Source organism: Epinephelus moara, chromosome 9 (genome assembly GCF_006386435.1).
Source record: "Epinephelus moara isolate mb chromosome 9, YSFRI_EMoa_1.0, whole genome shotgun sequence".
Classification (NCBI taxonomy): Eukaryota; Metazoa; Chordata; class Actinopteri; order Perciformes; family Serranidae; genus Epinephelus; species Epinephelus moara.
In genome coordinates this window covers 22,360,210-22,381,434 of record NC_065514.1, presented here as the reverse complement: position 1 = coordinate 22,381,434, position 21,225 = coordinate 22,360,210, and the positions used below count along the sequence as shown (strand labels likewise).

Here is a 21,225-nt window from a genome sequence, read left to right as displayed (position 1 = left end):
TGAGGTAGGTATTCCAGGCCTGGAATTAAGTCAAAATTAAACGTTTCAATAATCATATTCAATAATAATAATTCAATAATTATTTATATGTCTCTATGTATATTTTTACATAAATCCTCAATATTTTATTTGCCTTTAAAAAAATCCTCTTCCTTCATTTAATTTGACAATGTTTATCATATTGTATTATATGTATTAATTCTCCACAGGATCTTGTATGTCCTTTAATGTGTGTTCAATTTATTTAAAAAAAAAACAAAAACGTTTTGGTGAACCCTGCAGCAAAGGGAACCCTCTTCCTCAGAGAGGATCTTTGCCTCCCAGTTTGTTCCTGGCGGCAGAGCAGAGTGATCCGTCTTTATTCTAAGAGGATCTTTGTCCCATGAGAGCAGGCAGCTGTTCTCCGTGTCCGCAGTGTAAACATCTTTCGCTGGCGATTTGACAGTCACTAGAAGCACATTATGACCCTCTGTAAAAGTTTCTGTGTGGTACCTGTGTTGTACATGAGCTAACGTTAGCGGCTAAGGACTGAGAGGCTGTCCGGTATGTGTGTGTGTGTGTGTGTGTGTGTGTGTGTGTGTGTGTGTGTGTGTGTGTGTGTGTGAGTGTCTGAGGAGCGTCAGTACGTTAGCTTGTTAGCCGTAACGTTAGCCTTGCTGTTTGTCATGTTAACGTTATCGTCGGCAGCCCTGAATAGCTTGTAAAGCTTTAGCATAGTTAGTTAACACATTTGTTATCGGCCCATGTGTTTACTGCTACAGAAAATTAATAAATCTTTGGTTTATCTGCACAACGTCGCCTCTCTGCCGTCTTTTATCACACTTGCTAACGCTAAATTAACTTTACCAGCAGATCTGTATGAGGCACAAACTGAGGCCACAGTGAGTGTTTCCCCCCTGTCTCGCTGCTTTCCAAACTGCCAGCCGGCTGTCGCTCTGCATCACTTGGTATAACGCTGCGTCGTTGGGAGCGCTCGTTTTCATGCAGATGATGTCCCGACTCCCAGCACGGGCGGGGCCGGCAGAATCGCGGTCATTGAAAAATTCGATCGCATACGCATATGAATCGAGATCACGATTTTATTGCGATTAATCGTGCAGCCCTGCTGTTGGGTAATCATTAGTTTACAGTCTATTTTTGAAAACACATTGGTTCCGCCTGCGTAGTTCCTACTCTGTGCATGTCTAGAAACTGTATGATAGTCATGCCATTGTAAGGTGAATGGAAAAAACCCAATATGTTCTTGCTTAATTAATCAATATTGTGTGGCGGGCAACATATATTTTGAAAGTCGAGTGTTAAGCAGTCGAGATGACAGTCAGCACCTCCAAGTGTGACGGCATAGTTATCTGCCAAAAAAATGTTGGATTGCCCTATTGTTGGGAGTGAGTTGCTGCCCCAAGCGAAGGAGATATATGGAGTGTAAGGTCGACAGGGTGATTTGTGTAGCACCAGCAGTAATGCAGGCCTTTTGGGACTGCTGTAGAGGAAGCGAAGCCTGAAGGCAAAGCTTTCAATTTACCAGTCAATATACAATCCAATCCAATCCACACCTACGGTCACAAGTGCTTGGTAGTGACCTTAACGGAAATTGGGGTAACGGACAAACATCAGACATCCAGACGGAGCTGGAAGACACACTGCTCCCCGCGTCAAAACGAGCCAGCTGAGGTGGTTTGGGCATATATACATATATGATTATATAGCTCATCTGGTTTGGAACGCCATGGGAATTCCAAGTGGAGCTGAAAGACGTTGCTGAGGAGAGGGACGTCAGGACTACCTTGCTTTGCCTGCTGCTACCACAACCCTGCCCTTGAAAAGCGATGTAAAACGGCACCCCCTGATCTATTTTATGTTTCAGGATGTCTCATTATTCTAGATATGGATCTCTCTCTCTCTCCCAGGTAAATCAGACCTTTTGCTTGCACGTTTGTTTGGGTGGTGTCGGTTTAATTTACCATTTTCCCAATGTGAAGCCCTTTGAGACGAGAGCAGTGACTCAGGGCTATAAATACAAACTTGACTTGCCTTGATGTTCATGGATATATACAATTGCCCCAAGGTGATCCAGGCCTCTCATTTTCTATTCTAACGCCCTTTTAACCTCCCTGTGATCCTATCTAAATGGCTCACAGTGGTGTTACAACCAAGACAGCAGGGCTTCTTACTGAAGCGCTGGGTGTGTGAGGGGTATTTTTAGAATGAAATGCATTTTCATAAAAGCACCCATGGAGGGAGGTGTAAGTAAAGCCTCTATCTTTATCCCTTTCAGCCCATCCTTTTCCTGCGCTTTCTGTGCTCATGGTGGTCCAAGTCGAAACGGTAAGAAAAATTGTGACTTTTGATTGTTTTATGAAGCTTGTATGAACCTTTTGAAACATCATACACATTTATTGAACTGTCGATCTATTGTATATGTAAGCATTAGACTTACACTGGCAGTCTCGTTTTTCGCAACTTGCCTGACCCTCATCTCTCTTTGCCTGTCTTACATGCATAAACCCCTGACTGTTGAAGATACAGCTTGAGACACAATGGAGCCACCTGTCCTGTCAGATACACTTGTTCCTCCTCACACTCTCTAGAGTCAGCACACACTCAGAAACACACAAAATCAAGCCTGTCCTTGTGTCCTAGTTTAAAATATGAAAAACACAAGCATATTAACCAACTTTTTCATCTTCAAGGCATTTTCCAATTATGACATTTACTACAATGCATGCACTCTACAGAAGAGAAATGAATAGACACGAACTAATAGGCAGCGGGCTTGTGTTTATGTGCGTGTTTACGAGCATACAACAAACGTGTGCTCAAATACAGCTAAAAGTCATCAATTATTCAGCACAATACAATCTCTTGCATTGCCTCAATTAAGCAAGGAAACAAAACCAGCACTAAAAGGCAGGGAGAGTGGGATGCAGTGTAAGAGAGTGAATAGATGGAGGAGACAAAGTGGATAAGACAAGCAGAAGGGAGGAGGGGAGTTGGTGAATGGCAGCGACACAGAAATGAGATGAGTAAGTGAAAGAGGGCAGAGAGAAAGAAACAAAACAGGAGAGGAGATCTTGGAAAATGTCCATCTTGGGGTTTTTTTAAAGACAACAGACCACGGACAGCATTACTGGTCTCACAATGACTTAACAAGCAAATAACTGCCTAACACTAACCCTGCCAGGCAACATTTCAAACAGACACAAGCCATTAAAATAAGTTAGCAAGAATAATGAACAAACTGTGCGAGCATGAGTTTCCAAACGGAATCTTGGAAGTGGAATTGTTCCGTGGTCGAGGGTGAAAACAGCAAAAGATTGGATTCAGCTCACTGAGAAGATATGATTTAATGCCTTGTTGGCCAGCTACCTCCATGTCTTTGATGAACTAAAACTACGCTTCATGATGTTAGAAATGGTGCCAGTTACATATGTTCAAGGTCAGAAGGCAGCCATAATGGCCACTGGCTACATTTTTCTACCACGAGTTAGCATAAGAATTTCACTTTAGTGCATTTTATATATTTTCTTCAATTCTTTATGTGCAATGTGCAGACAACAGGGGACCTTTGTTGTATGCCGTGTCATTTCTCTTGTTGAGCTCTCTACTATCTCCGTTTAAAAAAGGCAAAAATGCCAGATTTTGCATGGACGTTTAGTCCCAAAAGGTTGAATCCTACTGACTTTAGTGATATCCTGACTTGTACAGTAGCACAATCGGTAGGTTAACATTTGTGGTTCAGAGATTAACACAAAAAAACCCATAAAAACAGTCAAACAAAAGTAAATTTGGCTCTGAAGCTTCATAATAATAATAATTTAAAAACTATAGAATACCAATGCTTCCATGCAGATCTGACTCTTGCTCACAGGCAAACCATCCGCCACAAATAATGCACAGATGCAAAACACATACGCATGTTTTAGCCTTGGGAGTCTCAATATAGCAACATTTTTAAAGTCCACATGGGCCGTAGAGGGACGCTACCCTTGACCTCATTTCCTGCATTCTGTGACTTGTTCGTGTGCAGCTAACTACAGAGACAGAGTTCAGAAACTGCATCCAGAAATTTAGAATACCACACACTGTTTTATTTCATTCAATTACATGTCAGCCAGTACTAAACATCATAGGGATAGAAATTGTATTGCACATGCACTACAGGATCTAATGGTCTTACTCCAGCTGCCTGGTGTTTTTTACAAAAAGCACACCTCCTCTTTTAACACTATCTATTAGAAGTTAAACCTTCCAGTGATACCTGCTAAATTACTCATTCATGACTCATGGTGTTACTGTGTTGACTGAGGGGGAAAGAAACAGCGAGGAAACCAGGTGAGAGCAGTGGATACCCCAAAAGTCCAATTTCCAAAATATCTCCCAGAATAAATGAAGACTGACAAAAATGACCTTCATTTGGCAAAAAAACAAATCTTGTTCTGAAGGCCTAAATTTATGAAGGTCAAAATCTTCTCATAAAGATACACACACACATACGCTCATGGACAGTCACCCAGGGACAATTATGTGAACTCTGTCCCACAGTTACCATGGCAATGAGAGACCCATCCCAAGGGAGCAGCTGTGCTGTGCATTATCCAAAAGCAAAAGATGCACCTATGAACTCCATCATCATAGCTTCCCCCCCCAGTACCCCTCCCACTTCTCAATTTCAAGGTGCAATCTTTCATCTTTATCTCTTTCCTCCCCTCTCCTCCTTTCTTCTGTCTCTATTTAATTTCCTGTGTCCTGGTTGTTTTTAAGTAAGACATTACATTAAGGAGCATTAAAGTCTCCCCCTGCTCCACTGTACTTAGTTTAATATTAATGGTTTAATGTTTCCACCATTACACTTGCCAAATCCACCTGAAATCTCGATAAATCAACCTCGACTCAATTAGCAATGCTGTTAAAAAACACAAAACAAAAGGCTGTCATTTCCCCTCCCTCTTTGCCACTCCCTTTGTCTCTACTCTCCTGCATGGTGGATGCGTGTGACAGCAAGTTGGCTAGCAGGATATGTCAGTGATGCAACTCCACCCAATCAGTCTGCATTACTCTTGTTTACTGCCCTTTATTTGTTTACTTTACTCACTGACTTATCTTATTTATTTGCTTCGAAGGACATGTCAGGTCAGTGAAGTGTAGAGAAGACTTCATAGCTCAGAGAGAAAACATAAAATGGACGTAGTAAGAACACGAGGAACAAAGTTAATTAAACTGGGCGCTGTCACTCTTATTCTCCTTTTACTTTTTATTGACACTGACAGATGAGAAAAGTATTCTCTACTTGTTTCTGATTAAAAGTACATGTTGTTCTGACCCATTTATTACAACTAGAACATACTTGGCATTACAATGGCAATCTTCCAAAGAAAGTGGTTTAGATTTGTACATTAACCATGCTTTTTTCATCCAGTTTGTAACATAGACTGTATGATGAAGATGGATAACATGACAGCTTCCCAAAAGTGAAGCCAAAACATCTCTATCACCCCCTGATGGCTAGCTGCAGTACAGGTCATAAATTCCTTCCTCTGTCCATGTTTGTAGATGGGACATGGGCCAAACTAAAAACTCAAAGTACACGTTAGATAAATTTTTCCCAAAGGTTTCTGTTACTTCAGGTAGCTCTGAACACCCTGATGTTTGTTCAGTGGTGCTGTTTGTAATTGATTGGATGGTGGTAATTAAATGCCGCAGACTCTGGCTCTAAATGATGTCACCAGTGCAAGATGGCAGCAGCACTGTCCTGAATAATTTGGCTTCATTTCTGTACAGTGAAAGGAAATGGAGACACGCTGTCCAACTTTATGTAAAGTCATTGGTTTGTAATGGCTAATTTACCTTGCATGGAGGCCCTCCTTTGAGCTTACACAAGGATGTGATCCCTCAACTGCTTCCCACCCACAAACCCTGTAAACTGTATTTAATAAGTGCCAGACCCCTCTATTTTAGATTGTTTTATACATTTTTCCTGCTTACCTAGCTTTTAATTATGTGGTGAAATGAATGGCAGATGTGAGAGTAAAACGTGGATTCCCTCACACTTACAACATCTTTATTTTATGCAAAACTCAGATCCTTTACTAAAGTTATAAGCATCAATACACTACAAAGATACTCCATTACAAGTAAAAGCCCTGCTTTCAAATTGATATTTCAGTAAATTTACAGAAGTATTATACGCAAAATGCAGGAGAAGAGTTGTATTACATTACTGGAAAACGCTTGATACAACCAAGTAGCAATTAAGTAAGTACAATAAAATCTTATACTGCGAAGCTGAAAATAGCTGGAAGATCAAAGCAGTCGAGTGAACTATCCAATATTTGCCTCTGAAAGGTAGTCGAGTAGAAGTATAAAGTAGCAGAAAAACAAATACTTACTTAGTAACTTTGCAACAATGGCATTCACATCGCTCAAATGAATATCTCAGAAAATCAATATCATTAGAAAGAGGGAATAAACAAAACAGATTAAAGAGAGGAGGAAGGATAAAGAAGGTGAAAAGAAATATAATAACAAAAATAAGGTACTAGGTCTTTTCCTGTGTCCTAACATCTCAGGGCACAAAACAAGGCATTCAAAGAAAAATCATCAGTGCCTGTTACTTGGAAGCATGTCTCCGTGTAAAATCATTCATTTTGGAGACAATGAGCCTCCTTGTTGGTGTGATGCTGCTTGATATCTCCCTCAGTAGCAATACCAAACTCGTTTTCTACGGTACTTTGAACCACATTATTGTCCACTTATTCCTTCTCAATACACACATAGCCTTACTTGTTTATTTGCCGTAAGTAAGATCATTTGCTCCAAACCTACATCACCGGTTGTTTCATCAACTTATGCAATTTCTACATTCCTGCAATCACACATCCTGTCTAATCTGGGAGGTGTATATACTGTATGTTGATACGCTTAACATGCAGAATCTGATATGATAATCACCCAGTGTGTGTACAACTGACAGAAAGGCAACCTGCAAGGTTGTGTGTGTATCTATGAGTGCATGTCCACACCAACTACATATATATTAGACATGTTTTGACATGTCTTTCCAGAACAATATGTGGTCTCAAGATTTAAGAGCCATTATTGCTGTGCGTAATACCAATAACTCATTAAGGGGCCAGGCCATATAGATGATCAATCTCTGAATGGCCTAATTACATGCACTGGCCTCTTTTGCCCTCCATTTCACTGAGGGACAAGTGATGAGGCGGTAATAGTCGTTTATCTGTCAGACCCCTCCACTGTGAAAGAAAACACAAAATGGAAAAGGGAGTGAGGGAGTGATGAAAGGGTCTGTAGATCAAAAGAAACACCAGGAGGACAAGATGTCAGATGGACACTGGGGATATAAAAGTACATCTTTATACCTGAATAATGAAAAATATGGTATCAAAGGATTACAGGTTTAAGGAAGTAATAAAAATGACGTGTGACTGACTGACCCAGACAAGTGGGCTGACTGATCCATTGTGGTTGGATATTACATCTTTCGGCACTTTTGGTCCAGTCCATTCTAAGTTTACCTAAGCCCCGCCCCTTTGTGGTGACATTTGGAGAAATCATGGAGTAGTGCAAGATGTACAAACAAAAAGAAGAAAACTTGAGGCGGTGCTCAAAGCTAAAAGAGAAGAGGTTGAAGTCCCTTATGGCTGATGCAGTCAAATGTTTTAAAATAACTAATTGTCCGTTTGATGCCATTGCCAGTAAATCCCTACAGCCTAGCGAGCCTGCAAGCATTGGCAGCAGAGAGGAGAGAGACCAGAGACTACGGCCCAGTGAGCCCAGCGATACCAGTTCAGCTGTTAGTCAAGGTTTTGCAACTGAAGCGGTAAGACAGAAGATAAAAGGGATAAGATAAGCAAGGATTAGGTTTGGCTTTTTAGATATTTCTGATGCCTCTGGGCAGAACATTTGAAAAAGGTTGACATGTTGAACACATTGTTATACATGAATGGTTATGATTATTGACAAGTAAGTGCTTCGCCTTAATAAATTACAGATTCACCATCAATATGGACCATTTTTTTCTTGGATAAGAATTTAATAAAAGAACAAAGCTAACAAAAATGATAAATGTTGGGAGTGTATTTCTTAAACTGCTGTATTGTCCAACTGGAATTAATATTTAACAAGTGTTATATGGCATTATTAATACATTAATATTGTACATTACACTATTATATCAAAGCAGAACTATGCCCATTTTCTCACTCAAAAATCCAAAAACTAGAGTGCTAAAACTTGATGAGATGACAGGGCGCACCCAGGGGAATCTTCTAAGTGTATGGGTACATTTCCTGTATCAGAACTGAGAACACTACAATAGGACAAAGCTCATTTGAGTATAAATAAGACAAAGAAATCAAACTGTGAGTCCACAAAATCAGTCTTTATTGTCTATGGAGCAGCTTGGGACTTTATGCTTGATAATATCATACATGTGAGACTTGCTAATGTATTATATTTTTTATTTAATGGTATTCTCTTATATTAATATACAAATTTAAGTAATTATTCATCCAGGTTGAAGATAGAGCATCTGCAGTGGACAGATTTGAGCCAGAGCCAGGATGGCTGTCCCACTGTGTCAATATGTGCTCCTTCTAGCCAGCCTCCTCCTAAAAACAACATGTTCTACTTTACATCTATTTTCCCAAAGTTATTATTATAAATATTGTGTGCGTGTGTTATGGGGGGGAAGCAATTTTCATTCCCAGTCCATCCCCGAGTGACTCAGTGAGTTAAACCTCGAAACATGTCGAATGCAATTTATTAGCATGAAGCCTATTTTCGGTAATATTTCAGCTTATACTGGGAGCTTGTGATGCAGCCTTCCTGTAGGTGTCCATATCTGTGTTTAAGTTTTAGTCATGACATTACAGTCTAACTCATTTAAAGAATAACATGGTGCACTGCCACTCCAAAACATTTGGGAGAATGAAGATTCATTCTCTCAGAGAAACCAGGCACAGGCCCTAACAGCGGGAGAGGGGAGAAATGGGACTGGGATGGGGTTTTTTTGGTGGGGAGTGTGAGTGTCACATCCAAAGATGCAAAGGCATTATTGATAGAAGCTGAGGGTTCAGAGAGAAAATGTCATTGACGTAACTTGCCCCGTGACGCCAGGCAGCTGAAGACAATGTGACCACTGAAAAAGACTGGAAAAGGCCTTTATAGAAAGAGCATAGAGAGATTTGTGAGTGTGTGTGTGTGTGTGTGTGTGTGTGTGTGTGAGTAAGAGGATAGTGAGAGAAGATGCATCTATCTTTTGTTTTCTCTGTGTCTTACATTTTGTGTGGGTGCCTGTGTGACAAACACGGGGTTGCGATGTGTGTGTGACATTGTTTTTTTTCTCAGGTTAAAACAAATAACAAACGTCTCATTTGTTCAAGCTGTGACTAGCTGCGTAACATCAGCCAATAAATCACATTCAGTCTCGGGTATGTGTGTGTGTTTGCATGTGTGCGCAGCAGAGGGATGGGTCATTGACACTGTCTACTATTGATCAAGGATAAGAGAATGATTGAGGAGAGGAGAGGAGAGGAGAGGAGAGGAGAGGAGAGGACAGGACAGGAGAGGACAGGAGAGGAGACAGTATTCTTCCTATGCTTCTTCTCTCACTTAAAGCTGGAATAGGCAGTTTTTTGTGTATGTGACTGGGCAAAAATCCCATTGTAACATTTTAGCATATCGTAATTCAAATGGTCTGGGAGAAAACCAGACTTCTGCACCTCCTCTTGGCTCTGTTTTCAGGCTTTAGGAAATTTAGTCCATGGTGGGAGACTTTGGCCAATCACAGGTCTTAATAGAGAGGGTGCAGATGCAGATGTGCATGCATGTCCCTTAGGTGAAAGTCCAGTTTAATGGTGGAAAATCATAAAGAAAAGGTTAGATGGACTTGTCAAGAAGAGAGTCTATAAGAGTCTGATGATAAATGCAATACAACACGTGTCTATTTCGACAAAGTGTTTCAGAGATGGAGAGGAAAAAGTACCCAATAGTTTAGCGTTCTGCTAACTGTAGCCAAAGCCACAATTGTGGCTAATTCAAGTTCATGTTTATGTAGCTAGCTAGAGCCCTGAATCAGAGTATGTCATCTCAAAGTGTTTTACAGGCCCACAAGTTCGCGAGGACTGGACTGTAACTCTCATAGAATTGCCGCTGTATAAATAAAAGACTATAGTACTCACATGGGTTACTGTATGAAACGTGTGCATACGCCCGTGCTCCTATCATAGTAGGCTTTTTTTTTAAATACCTTTTCCAGAAAACTGCCACATTCAATCATTCAAACACACACTACCATTTGCTCAAACGCTGTATTATCGATCATCTCCCTACCAACAGGCACCATCACAAACTACACACTACACGCAGATCTAATTCTCTGTCTCCCTCTCTGCCTCTAAACCCCACAATTCCCCTAATGAGGAAAAGAGAAAAGCAATTTTCCCCAGTGTGCTTCCTGTTGTTGTTTTCCCCTCTGGTCCCTCTGTTTTGCTCTCTCCTCTTGTCTCTATCACATTCAGCGTGCCTGTGACATGGTTTAGAGTCTTGTTTTATGGCTATCTGCCTACCGATCCGCTCTCTTAGCCTCTCTGTTTTTCACCCTTCCACTCCCCAGCCATGTGGAAGGTTAAATCCTATCACTGACACGCAGCTAGAGAAGACACAGCTGAAGTAAACGCACCAAATGGGGGATGTAAACAATCTGTTGTTCAGAAAATACTGTCCGCAACTCAACTTGTTTACTAAGAGGCAGGTGACGTTACAGGGGCAATTAGATAAAAGACAGCTATTAAAACTGTGAGGAAAAAAAGGAGAAGTGGATTGGATGATAGACAGAATAAAACAGACAGAAAGTAAGAAAATGAAAAGCAAAAATCAAACAGAGGTAGAACTAGTGAGGTTAAATAACTCAAAATAGTGCACAACACTGACACCCAACTCCTCATATGAGCATGTCATAAAGATACCAAGTGATAAATAAGCCTTTATTGCTTTTTCCTATCTTTCCTCCCATCTCTCTGTCTTCCTTCCATCCCCATATGACTAAACCACTCCCTGCCCCCCAGCAGCACAACAATATCAGCTCAACTCAAACTAACCACATGAATACTCTTAAAAATCTTCTTTCCCCCAAAGCCAAGGGGAAAAGAAGCATAAAATCAATTTGCGTGAAACCTCTTCAAAAAATACGATGTTTTCCATAAATGAGAAATAAAGTGATGGTACATTAACCCTACCTGGCAAGAGGAAGCAGTTCCAGGTTACAGTCCACTAAAGGCAGATACAGGCACTCCACACATCCCCATTAAAGTGGCCTACTTCCTCTGTCAAACTGTTGTGTGAGTGTTTGTGGCTGGGTAGCTGGGCTGGTGTGTGTGATTCTGTCAGTGTGGGCTAGGCCAACTGAACTGTGCATACACAGAGAGAGAGAAAGAAGGGGGAAGAGAGAGAGAGAGAGAGAGAGAGAGAGAGAGAGAGAGAGAGAGAGAGAGAGAATGCCCAAGAGGCTAAGAAGGTAGACTCCCAAGCTGCACAAACAAGTGAGAAGGAAAGAGGGAGAGGAAAGGAGAGAGAGGGAGGAGATTGCGATAATGAGAAGAGACAAATGAGCACTGAGAGCTCACAGAGAAGCATATGCATGTATGTGCGTGCTGCGTTTGTCCACCAAACATACTAACTGGTCTCCATGATTGCAGATGTGTGTCTGTAAATATTGTCTCACACATGTAGCCATTTGTGCCTGCACAACACCCCACCTCACACACACACCCCTGCCCTTTATTTCTTTGTGAAGACATTAAGGCACTACACCAGGTCCCACAGGATGCACAAAGCACACAATGGACACATACTCATTGTAAACACACACAAACCCGTGCGGTTCAAGTTTAAATATACACATATATGTTTCCGACACGCAGAATGTAGCTACGAAGTCACATATGAAGCAGGAACAATGCCACATTGTAAAAACCACCTATCTTAAAAGGAAATGCTCACAATGTTTAACATTATCTCTATATAATGGTGTTTTATTAGCAGCCATTAACACTGAGAGGTCATCTGTGGGTCATCGCAAACTGTCAGTGTGGACAACATCACTACATCACTATACTACCTGGTTTTGTGGACACATTATTAAATTCAGTTCTTAAGAAATTCCTCATTTCTGGCTCTTACTCATTTGTCTTTGGACATTAAAAAGATTTAGCGCATGTCTGTGAGACAAAGTTCCTCACATAGTACACATGAGCAAGACATTGAACTTCATGTGTACATTTATAAAGCCTTGAATGTTCCATATTGCTCAATTGCAATTCATCATGAGCTATGGTTCCGTTACTTTTTAATTGTTGTTGTCTAGGTCACTGTATAATCAGTATGTATTATGTGGCTATATATAGACATGTTTGCCTTCTGAAATTGACTGAGTCACAGCCTGCCATAATATCCTTGACTTGGATGTCCTCAATGCACCATTTGTATTCACACAATGCCTCAAAGAGGCAAAGACCTGGATGGACTTCATGAACCCTGCAAGAGAGCTGGAAAATGTTAGCCTGCTTTCATTTAAGCCCGGCTAATGGCAGCTTCTGAGTTCAGCAGCGTGGCTTCTACGGTTGTTCCATACAGGCATTTACATTTCCAGAAGTTACTAAGAGGAAACCAACCAATAAGACAACCAAAGCTCTCAAAGCAGCATTGTTTAATGGTGCTTTTAAATAAGCAGCTGGACAATAACTTTGGCTAAGTATAGAAATAATTTAGATGAGGAAATTCAATAAAAGAAGAAGTAAACAGGACCAGGAAGTGTTCAACGCCAACTCTGACTATTAAAGTGTTTTTAAAACTCAAGACACATTTTGGCTGCACTCTTCCAAAGGATGTCCAGTCCTAAAGTGCCTTGTTAATGCAGGAGAGGTGCAGAAGTAGGTCCTCAGTCACTATCAATCAATATAAACACTATGTCCGCACTCAAAGTTCTAAAATAAAACAACAAATAAAGTACAAGCCAAAAAAGGCTATTTCAAAGGTGACTGGCAAATTTTAAAATAGCCATAAATCAGTGGAAATGTAAAAAAATGTAAAAATTAATTTGTGCCAACTTCAAGGTTTTAAATAATGCCACTTGATGCTTAGTGGTTGTATTGTGTTTTGTTTACGGTGCTCTGTTGTGTGCTGGTTTTACGTGCAATACATGAGTGGCTGATGTGGAATGTGGGATATTTTTTAATATCATATGAAAAATTCATATCCTGATATTCGCGATATTTGGACTTGTTGACATAGTGACATCATACTGTTACCCACTGCAACAACAAACATGGCTGAAAGCAAAATAATTAGCGACTCTGCGGTGGTTTCAAAAAGAGGAGCAGCTTCAGTAGTGTGGAATAAACTGTGGCGTCATTAGGTTTAGGCGTCCTGAATGTTTTATGAACAGCCCCGGACTCAGGCTCTTTTAGCGAGTTACCGCAAGTTAACCTCACTGCAGAGGGAACTCATTCAGCGGATCCTCCCCATTCTCTCTCGCCGTGCGCCCGCGGGAGTCGGTGTCATCAACTGATCAAACCTTTGGTAATGTAAACCTCTGTGACACTGGCGGCTCGACAAACCATTGATGATTAGAGGAGAAATGGCAGAGCATTAGGGTCCAGATGGAAAAAAAAACCAACTCAATCATTCAGGATTTTGATAAAAAGGGAAAGAAATGGCCTGTTGATTTATATATATGGATCCCAGGGTATTTTTTTTTTTGTATTTGGGAGCTGTTTAAATGTGTAATTAGTGATTGATTTTATTTTGTACATTGTATACAGAATCTGAATCTCACTCTGAGTTACTGTTGTTGTTTACAAACTAAAGAAATTAAAGATAATTTTTGTTTAGTTTTTACTGACTATTTGAAGGAAAAATGTTGTAAGAGTATACTAAACTAAACTATATCGCTTATTCTGTTGTATATATATTTACTAATTTGTCATATCCTCAAGAATATCGTTATCGCAAAAATACCTCATCATATCGTCCATCCCTTGTTTAATTTCTTCTGGACTGTAAGGCAGGAATATTTGTGCAGCTCCTGTCCAAGACTAATTTCCTTACAGGAGCAATAAAGTACATTGCATCTTATCATATGGTATCATATCATAACGTATCTAATCATATCGCATCGTATCTTATCGTTAAAAAAAAGAGAGAAAAAAAGGACACAAAAAAGGTTTTACACTTGTCTGAGGTGTAAAAGTTGGTATGTCAATAATAAATCATGACATGATGTACTTGACACCTGGAAGAGGCAGATAAATCATCAGATCTGCGTGGAGCACAACACATGAAACCGAAATGCCATAGTTCCATCATGTTTGTGATTGTCTGACTGTGCAATCTTAATATCTGCAGAACAGTGTTTTCTTTTGCAGATTTCTTGGAAATTTGATTAAAATTTGCACTTCATCTAAATGGAAACCTGTCTAGTTCACCTTGTTAGATAAGCAAATGTACCTGCTGCACCTACGTGGTTAATTGAACCACATGGTACTCTCTCTGTCTGTCTCTCTCTGTTCTCTAACCTTTCTCTCACTCAGTTATCTCAAGAGCCTGTCAATGCTACTCAGGAGAGACGTTTTTTATCTCCTCAGTATGACAAGGAACATTTGACAATGAAAGGCATGACACACACACACACACACACACACACACACACACCTGCTGTCTTTGTACACGGTTGTTTGGGTCAACGACTGTCCATCACTGATAATACTCTTAAAGAGGTAAATGTCCGACACAAAACAAGATGGTGTCATAAACAGCAAGTAACAGTTCAATACTGCGAGGGGGAAAAAACATTAACAGCTGTAGTTGCATCTTCAATAATATAATTTTATGTATAAATACAGAGAAAAAATAAGGCACCCAGAGATCGCCAAGTGTTAAAATTCCCTGGAAATACATGAGCCTCAGTTCAGTTAAGAATGAATCACACTGGATAAATTTGCCTGATTTCTCCCAAATTTCTGTCTCAATCCTGCACAAAATTGAAATGACCAGTACTTGAATTGGTAATTCAGCAAAGAGTGAGAAAATATCAATGCCTATCAGAGCAAAGCAAACAGACAAAAAAAATTTCCAGGCAATGTCAAAAGAAACAATTGCAGCGCAGTATGAAATATCTGGTTATATAAATGCGAGTAATGTAAAAATAGTTGTGACTTCACCAAGGACAGCATTCGCAGAGCAGCTGTGAGGAAGCATGCAAATAGTGCTACTAACACACACCCAAAACACAGTCAAATTCACACATTTTTACTAATAAGCAGGCACACACACAAACACAGTAACAGTGATCTCAACTCTAAAGAAGCCACCAAAGGTCTCCAGAGAGAGCTCACAGTTTGACCTTCATACCAGCACAAAGAGATAACAATACATTACCTTAGACACAGGCATCTGGAACCGTAGTGTGCTTGCTTGTATGAGTGGGTTAATACTGGTGTGTGTCCCAGAGTATGGCAAAGAATGGCACAGTTCATCCACACACTGACAGAGCACATGTGCAGCGCAAATAGAGACAGGCTGTTAATCCAGTGTGACCATATGTGATCTTTTTTTTTTTTTTTTGCCCCCCCCGTGTCCGTTTTTCGGGATGTGTCAGTGCTTCTTTTCTCCTCTCTTCTTGTTCTGTTTCTTGTCTGTGTTGTTGCTGCAGTCCCAGCTTCTCCCCCAGCTCGGTAATAACGCGCGTGGCAATGTGTGCGCAGAAGAGAGGGGGGGAGAGAGAAAGAGAGAGGGGGGGGGTAAGAAGGGATTTGGTGAAGGAGGGGAAATGAAGACAGATGGAATCGGGGAGAGACAGAGGTGTGAGAGTGAAAAGGGGGATTGTAAAAATGTGATGTATTAAAAACGTAACTCGTAAACGCAACTAACTCTCTGGAGAGCAAAGCAGTCGGTCTCTCCCTCTATCTCTCTCTTTCTCTCTGTCTTTCTTTCTCTCTCTTCCTCTACATGCTATTTTTAGAAATTGCTCCGTCGCAAATCAAAGCACTGAATCAAAACCTATCAAAGAGCAGGATGTTAAGGGCCATGTCTTTCACACCTAATAAGACACACACACACGCACACACTGTAACAATGTCCATGTGTCTGCATCAGACCTGGGGGGAGCCATGTAAGCTATTCATCAGGCCTTATCTAATCATATCATGTGCTAATAAATAACGGGCCTTTAAACTGGCTATTTTAAACCTTGTCGATTACACTGCGCAGACTGCTGTCTCACCCGCTCGCTCTGGCTAAAGGTATTCTTGAGGAAACATTTCCAGGTGATGCATAAAGTAATGATTGACAGTTATAAAGTAGAATATCAACTTAAGCCGAGCTGGATTTCAATGTTTGCCAGTTTTACCTCCTTCAGTGCGTAGTTTCTTCCCCTGTTAATTGATGACAGAATGTTTTAAGGTTCTCAAGACTGTCATCAAACACTTGTACTAATCAAATGTGTAGAGCCCTGTTATTTGCAAATTAAATTATTATCCCAGCTCCATTGCATGCTCAGTGAAGCACACGTCATTTTTTGGAGTAAAAATGCACATAATTAAATTCGACAGTGAATGGATTTCATGCTCGGCTGTACCTTCTTAGGACTGACTCCGCGAGGCTCTTATCTCCACCGGCTCCTGTGCTGATTCATAATTGCCATTATATAACGCAGTTATGAATAGTTAAAGGTGAGCTAAAATAAAGCCAAACACCACTCCATCAAAGGGAAATCATTAATGTTTAAAGAGAGACGAGGGAATTAATCCTATACTACGGGCCGCAATGAATAACATCCCTGAGCTCTGTGTGTGTGTGTGTGTGTGTGTGTGTGTGTGTGTGTGTGTGTGTGTGTGTGTAACTGACAGAGAGACAGGAAGAGATAGAGGGAAACAAAGATGGTGGTAAAGATAGACAGAAGGTGGAGGACTGCATGTTTGCACTTTATGGCTGCGATAAAATTAGAAAAGGTAAAGACAAACAGATGATTCTGGAAAACCAACCCAATCACCAAAATAAATGTTGGCATTGTATGATTCTGACAGATATATAACACCTGAACATTATAATGTATCGGATGTTTTCAAACTTAATGTTTCTTTACTTTTCAACAGCGCTGTGTTTAATGTCTGGTTATGTTTAGGTACAAAAAACCCCCCACTTGATTATGGTTAAGAAAAGATCACGTGTTAGCTTAAAACACTTGGTTTTAGAGCCACAATCACTGCTGCAAATGCTGTGATCTGGCATCAGCCATCTTGCCTAGCTGTCACATCATCCACCATCCCCTCCACCTTCCTATGACAGAATCAACATGTAATCAGAGATATCCAGCCTCTTTAGAAACAATGATATGATACGTATGAAATGTACAAATGTTACATATCTGTGGTTTGCAGGAAGAGACAATGTCAACATTCTTCTGGCGACTTGGCTGGGTTAACATAAGATGAGAAGTTTTTTGTCTTCTGGTCATATTTTCAAATTCCAAACTTGAGCCTTCACAGTAATGCACTGCAGAACTGGAAAAAGTGCACCAAAAAACAACTACTCTCAAATTACTATTATATTTAAAAAGTCTTTTGTCCCCTTGTCAATTAAAGCCCTAGATGGTAAGCTAACTGTAGCTTAACCAGTGTATATGTGTAGGTATTTATGTGCATGTCAATATGTATGTATGTGTGTGTGTGTGTGTGTGTGTGTGTGTGTGTGTGTGTATTATTTTATTTTTTTCAACACAGCTATACAGCTATGTAATTTTTATGATGACTGTAAAACAGATGTGTTGTGCAATAGGCAGCGTGCAATTTGTTGGCTGATGGCAGTCTGCACATGTACGGTACTGTGGGTACTGAATGTGTGGGATTGTGAATAGTGACAGCCCTGTGTATGGACTGTATATACTGTATGTAGGAGCTGTATGTATAAACTTTTTTGTATCTTTTAATGACAGGTAGTGCATGTATCCAAGACAGATTTCCTTTGTAACAATAAAGTCTATCTTATTTTATCTTATATGCATTCACATAGGAAAGGCCTATTCAAATGGTGGCAGCAAGTCCATTCCAGTTTGAGCGTTCCTGTGAACTTGGCGTAATTACTTAAAGGTCAATTTTTGTTCCTGTTTTTGTTTATGATGAGGCTATTTTTGCAATATAGCAAAAAAAAGTTTTCAGAATGTGTTGGCCTGTTGTGTCATGTGTACATACAAATTGAGAACAATAGCCCAGGGAGATGTCTGGCCCCTAGGCCCTTAGCTTTCTGAAAATGTGACCCCCTGAACAATATCGCTGAATAGAGTAGTATTATCTGAAGGACACCAGAGCTTCTCATTATTTTCCAAGGAGTCTGCTAAATAGGCCTTGTTTCTGCAATCGCAGAAAAGTTTGAGATGGTGCTGTCACTGTATCCTATGTCACTCACACAGACAAAATAACTAAAAGGTACTGTAGCAGTCAGTGGACAGCTGTCCTGGATATCCTTCTCTAACAACAACATGGCAACACTAAGACAAGAGGTGAAATGGAGAACTTTTTGATAGTCAGCACTTTACTCCAAATGTTAAACATTTTCTCTGGAAAAGTAAGACTTTAACTTGCAGTGTGAGCTATTCTGATAGCGTGGATAGAAAACCAAACAAAAGAAATGGTCTGCATTTAAGCTTCTTGAAAGACGATCTCTCCAACTAGCACACTACTGATTGTTTCATATAAAGCTCTTTGAATTGCCATGTTGACAAGAAACCAAGTCATAACTTCACTATTAACATGACTGTACAAGATATATTTCAGCTTGGTTCCTCATATCTGCTCCATTTGAGCCACATCTAAATGTGGATGTCACACTTCGAAACACAACACATCCCAAAAATAGCATGAAGAGTGCTGTTTACACGTTACGTGTGCACATGTGTGTGGAGAGAAGAGACGAGCAAAGACAAGACAAATGGAATTCATCCGTGTCTAATTAGAGACAATCAGGGGGAAAGTGTGTCTCTGTTGCAGAGAAGCAAAGAGAGCGAGAGGAATGTTTATCACGTGAACATGTGCCAGTACAGATGTTCCATATTTGACTCTATATATGGATACTTTGCATGCTTGGTCTTGTTTCTGGACTGTATGTACAAACTGAGTGATGATCATGCAACAAAGGTGCAAAAAGAGGTTCCTTATTACAAATATGGACAACATAAATATTGTATCATACAATTTGTTATTCCCTGCGAACAATGGGATGACAGGTGTATAGTCTCACTACTCACCCCTATCCTCTTCGGACATCTCTTCTCCTAGCATTCTCCTGTGTCGCTCACTGCATCCTATTGTAACCCAGTGAAGCTGTCTTTCTCGTCAACGCTCTAAGCTTAAAAATCAGCGACTGCACCTGTCACTACCTCAACATACTGTCCATCACCAGACTACCACTTGTAATATGCTTCCTCTACAATCCTGCCAAAACACATCAAACCTTATTCACACTCTAATCCAGCTCAAATTCAATCTACAGTATGCTGTCCATATCAGATCCTTCTTGTCCAACATCGAACTCCTTGTCATCTTTCATTCACTCTGTATCCTCTGTTTCCTCTGTAGATCTGTAGCTTGTACTATCTTGCAAAACAGATGTCCAATTTGGAGCAATAAACATTAACCTGAAGACTACCATTGCTGTGTCTCAAATCAGATACTTCTGTACTTATGTCTGCTATTTTGAGTGCATAAGTGTGTTTAAACTGAGAAGAATGGCAAAATGCAGTGTACTGTAGGTACCTGGATGGTGCTCCCATAAAGTGGGATTTATACTCCTGCGTCGAATCGATGACATAGGCTCTAAGTTGACGCAGAGCCTATGCTGTAACAAAGCTTTTAATTTACAGATACGAAACAATAAATTGTGAAGACATTAAAGCCTCCACAAAATAGCATTTTAAGTCTTGTGTGTGATTTGGCTTCATATGGGTTGAGGAAATCTCTGCTAGTCACTAGGCTAATGAATACAATGTTAAATGCCATAGGCTTGTGCTAATAACGTTAGCATGTTGTAAGACAGTTGTTTTGTTGGTCAACCTTGTGAGTTGTAATGGAGCTGAATTTTGTAACATTACATTTGTGAAATGCTGCTGTTGTCCCCAGCTTCATATGAGAAGAGGAAATGTGTGCTAACTGCTAAGCTAATTAATGCAATGTAAAATGCCATAGGCTCGTGCAAATTGCATTAGCATGTTTTATTTGTGGGGAAAATGTGTCCGGTTAAAGTGTTTTGTCTGTGAATGCTGCGAGTTTTAATGAAGCTGATTTGTGTATCTGTGTTTGAAAGAGTCTCTATTAAGCCATATTTAATGTGTGTTTTGGGTGTGTTTCAAATCAACTCAACTTTACAGCACTTCATAGAAACCCGACTGTCGACTAGTGGTTTGGGGGTGTAGCTGCAGAGTGACACAGACACACCACCGCAAAAGTATAAATTCCCACAATGGCCACGTGTGTATGCTACAGCTAGGCTAACGTCAGACACTTCTCTCCCTCAGCCTCAGTCTCAGCCAGGTTAGCTACATAGCAGAAAGAACAGGACCACAAACACATTTAAAATGACCATGGTGAACATTGAAGCATTTTATAAATGTAAAGTTAAGTTATTCATGGTTATTTTTCACTACCACTACACTGTTGTCGGAAAGGATTATTAGTTCTATAAAGACTCCCTAGTACGAACAATAACAAACGCTAATGTTAGCTATCTTGCCAGCTACAAGCAGAACATGTTGTCGTCAGGCATTTACGGTACATACGTTGTGGCATACGCTATATGATCTAGTGGCATAAGTGATATTTGGTGTTTAAACATGTTAGCTGCAAAGAGCGGAAGAAGAAAAGCTGTCAAATCTTACGATAGTCATTTGCAGTAAGTGCGCCACAGCCATGTTTGATCTGAGAAAACACTTCCCTGTCAAAATTCACTCACTGTGCAAGTAAGTACATAGTGTACAGTACACAGTGTACTACATGTATGTGTAGTCACGGAAGTATCCGATTTGAGACACAGCATGAGTTACTGGTCCCCTTACAAAAAAAAAAACACATCAGGTAGGCCTATACACCATTAAGTATACTTCTGTGAATAAGTACACATCTGTTTACATATTTGGATTGGTTTGATATATATTGGCCC

At 40.2% G+C, this 21,225-nt stretch overlaps 1 protein-coding gene across 4 annotated transcripts in view; it reads right to left on the bottom strand.

Moving 5' to 3' along the window:
- Positions 1 to 21,225, bottom strand: part of rgs3a (regulator of G protein signaling 3a) — a 194,311-nt gene that overhangs the window by 51,616 nt on the left and 121,470 nt on the right. Inside the window, exon 1 of one of the 4 annotated variants that reach the window (XM_050052492.1) lies at positions 15,457 to 15,733. The exons of 2 other annotated variants lie outside the window; for them this stretch is intronic. In XM_050052492.1, coding sequence (XP_049908449.1) covers positions 15,457 to 15,471 — 15 coding nt within the window. In that variant the 5' untranslated portion in view covers positions 15,472 to 15,733. Of the gene's footprint in view, positions 1 to 11,258; positions 11,394 to 15,456; positions 15,734 to 21,225 lie in introns of those variants that run through there. One more of the 4 variants, XM_050052493.1, reaches the window with a different exon arrangement.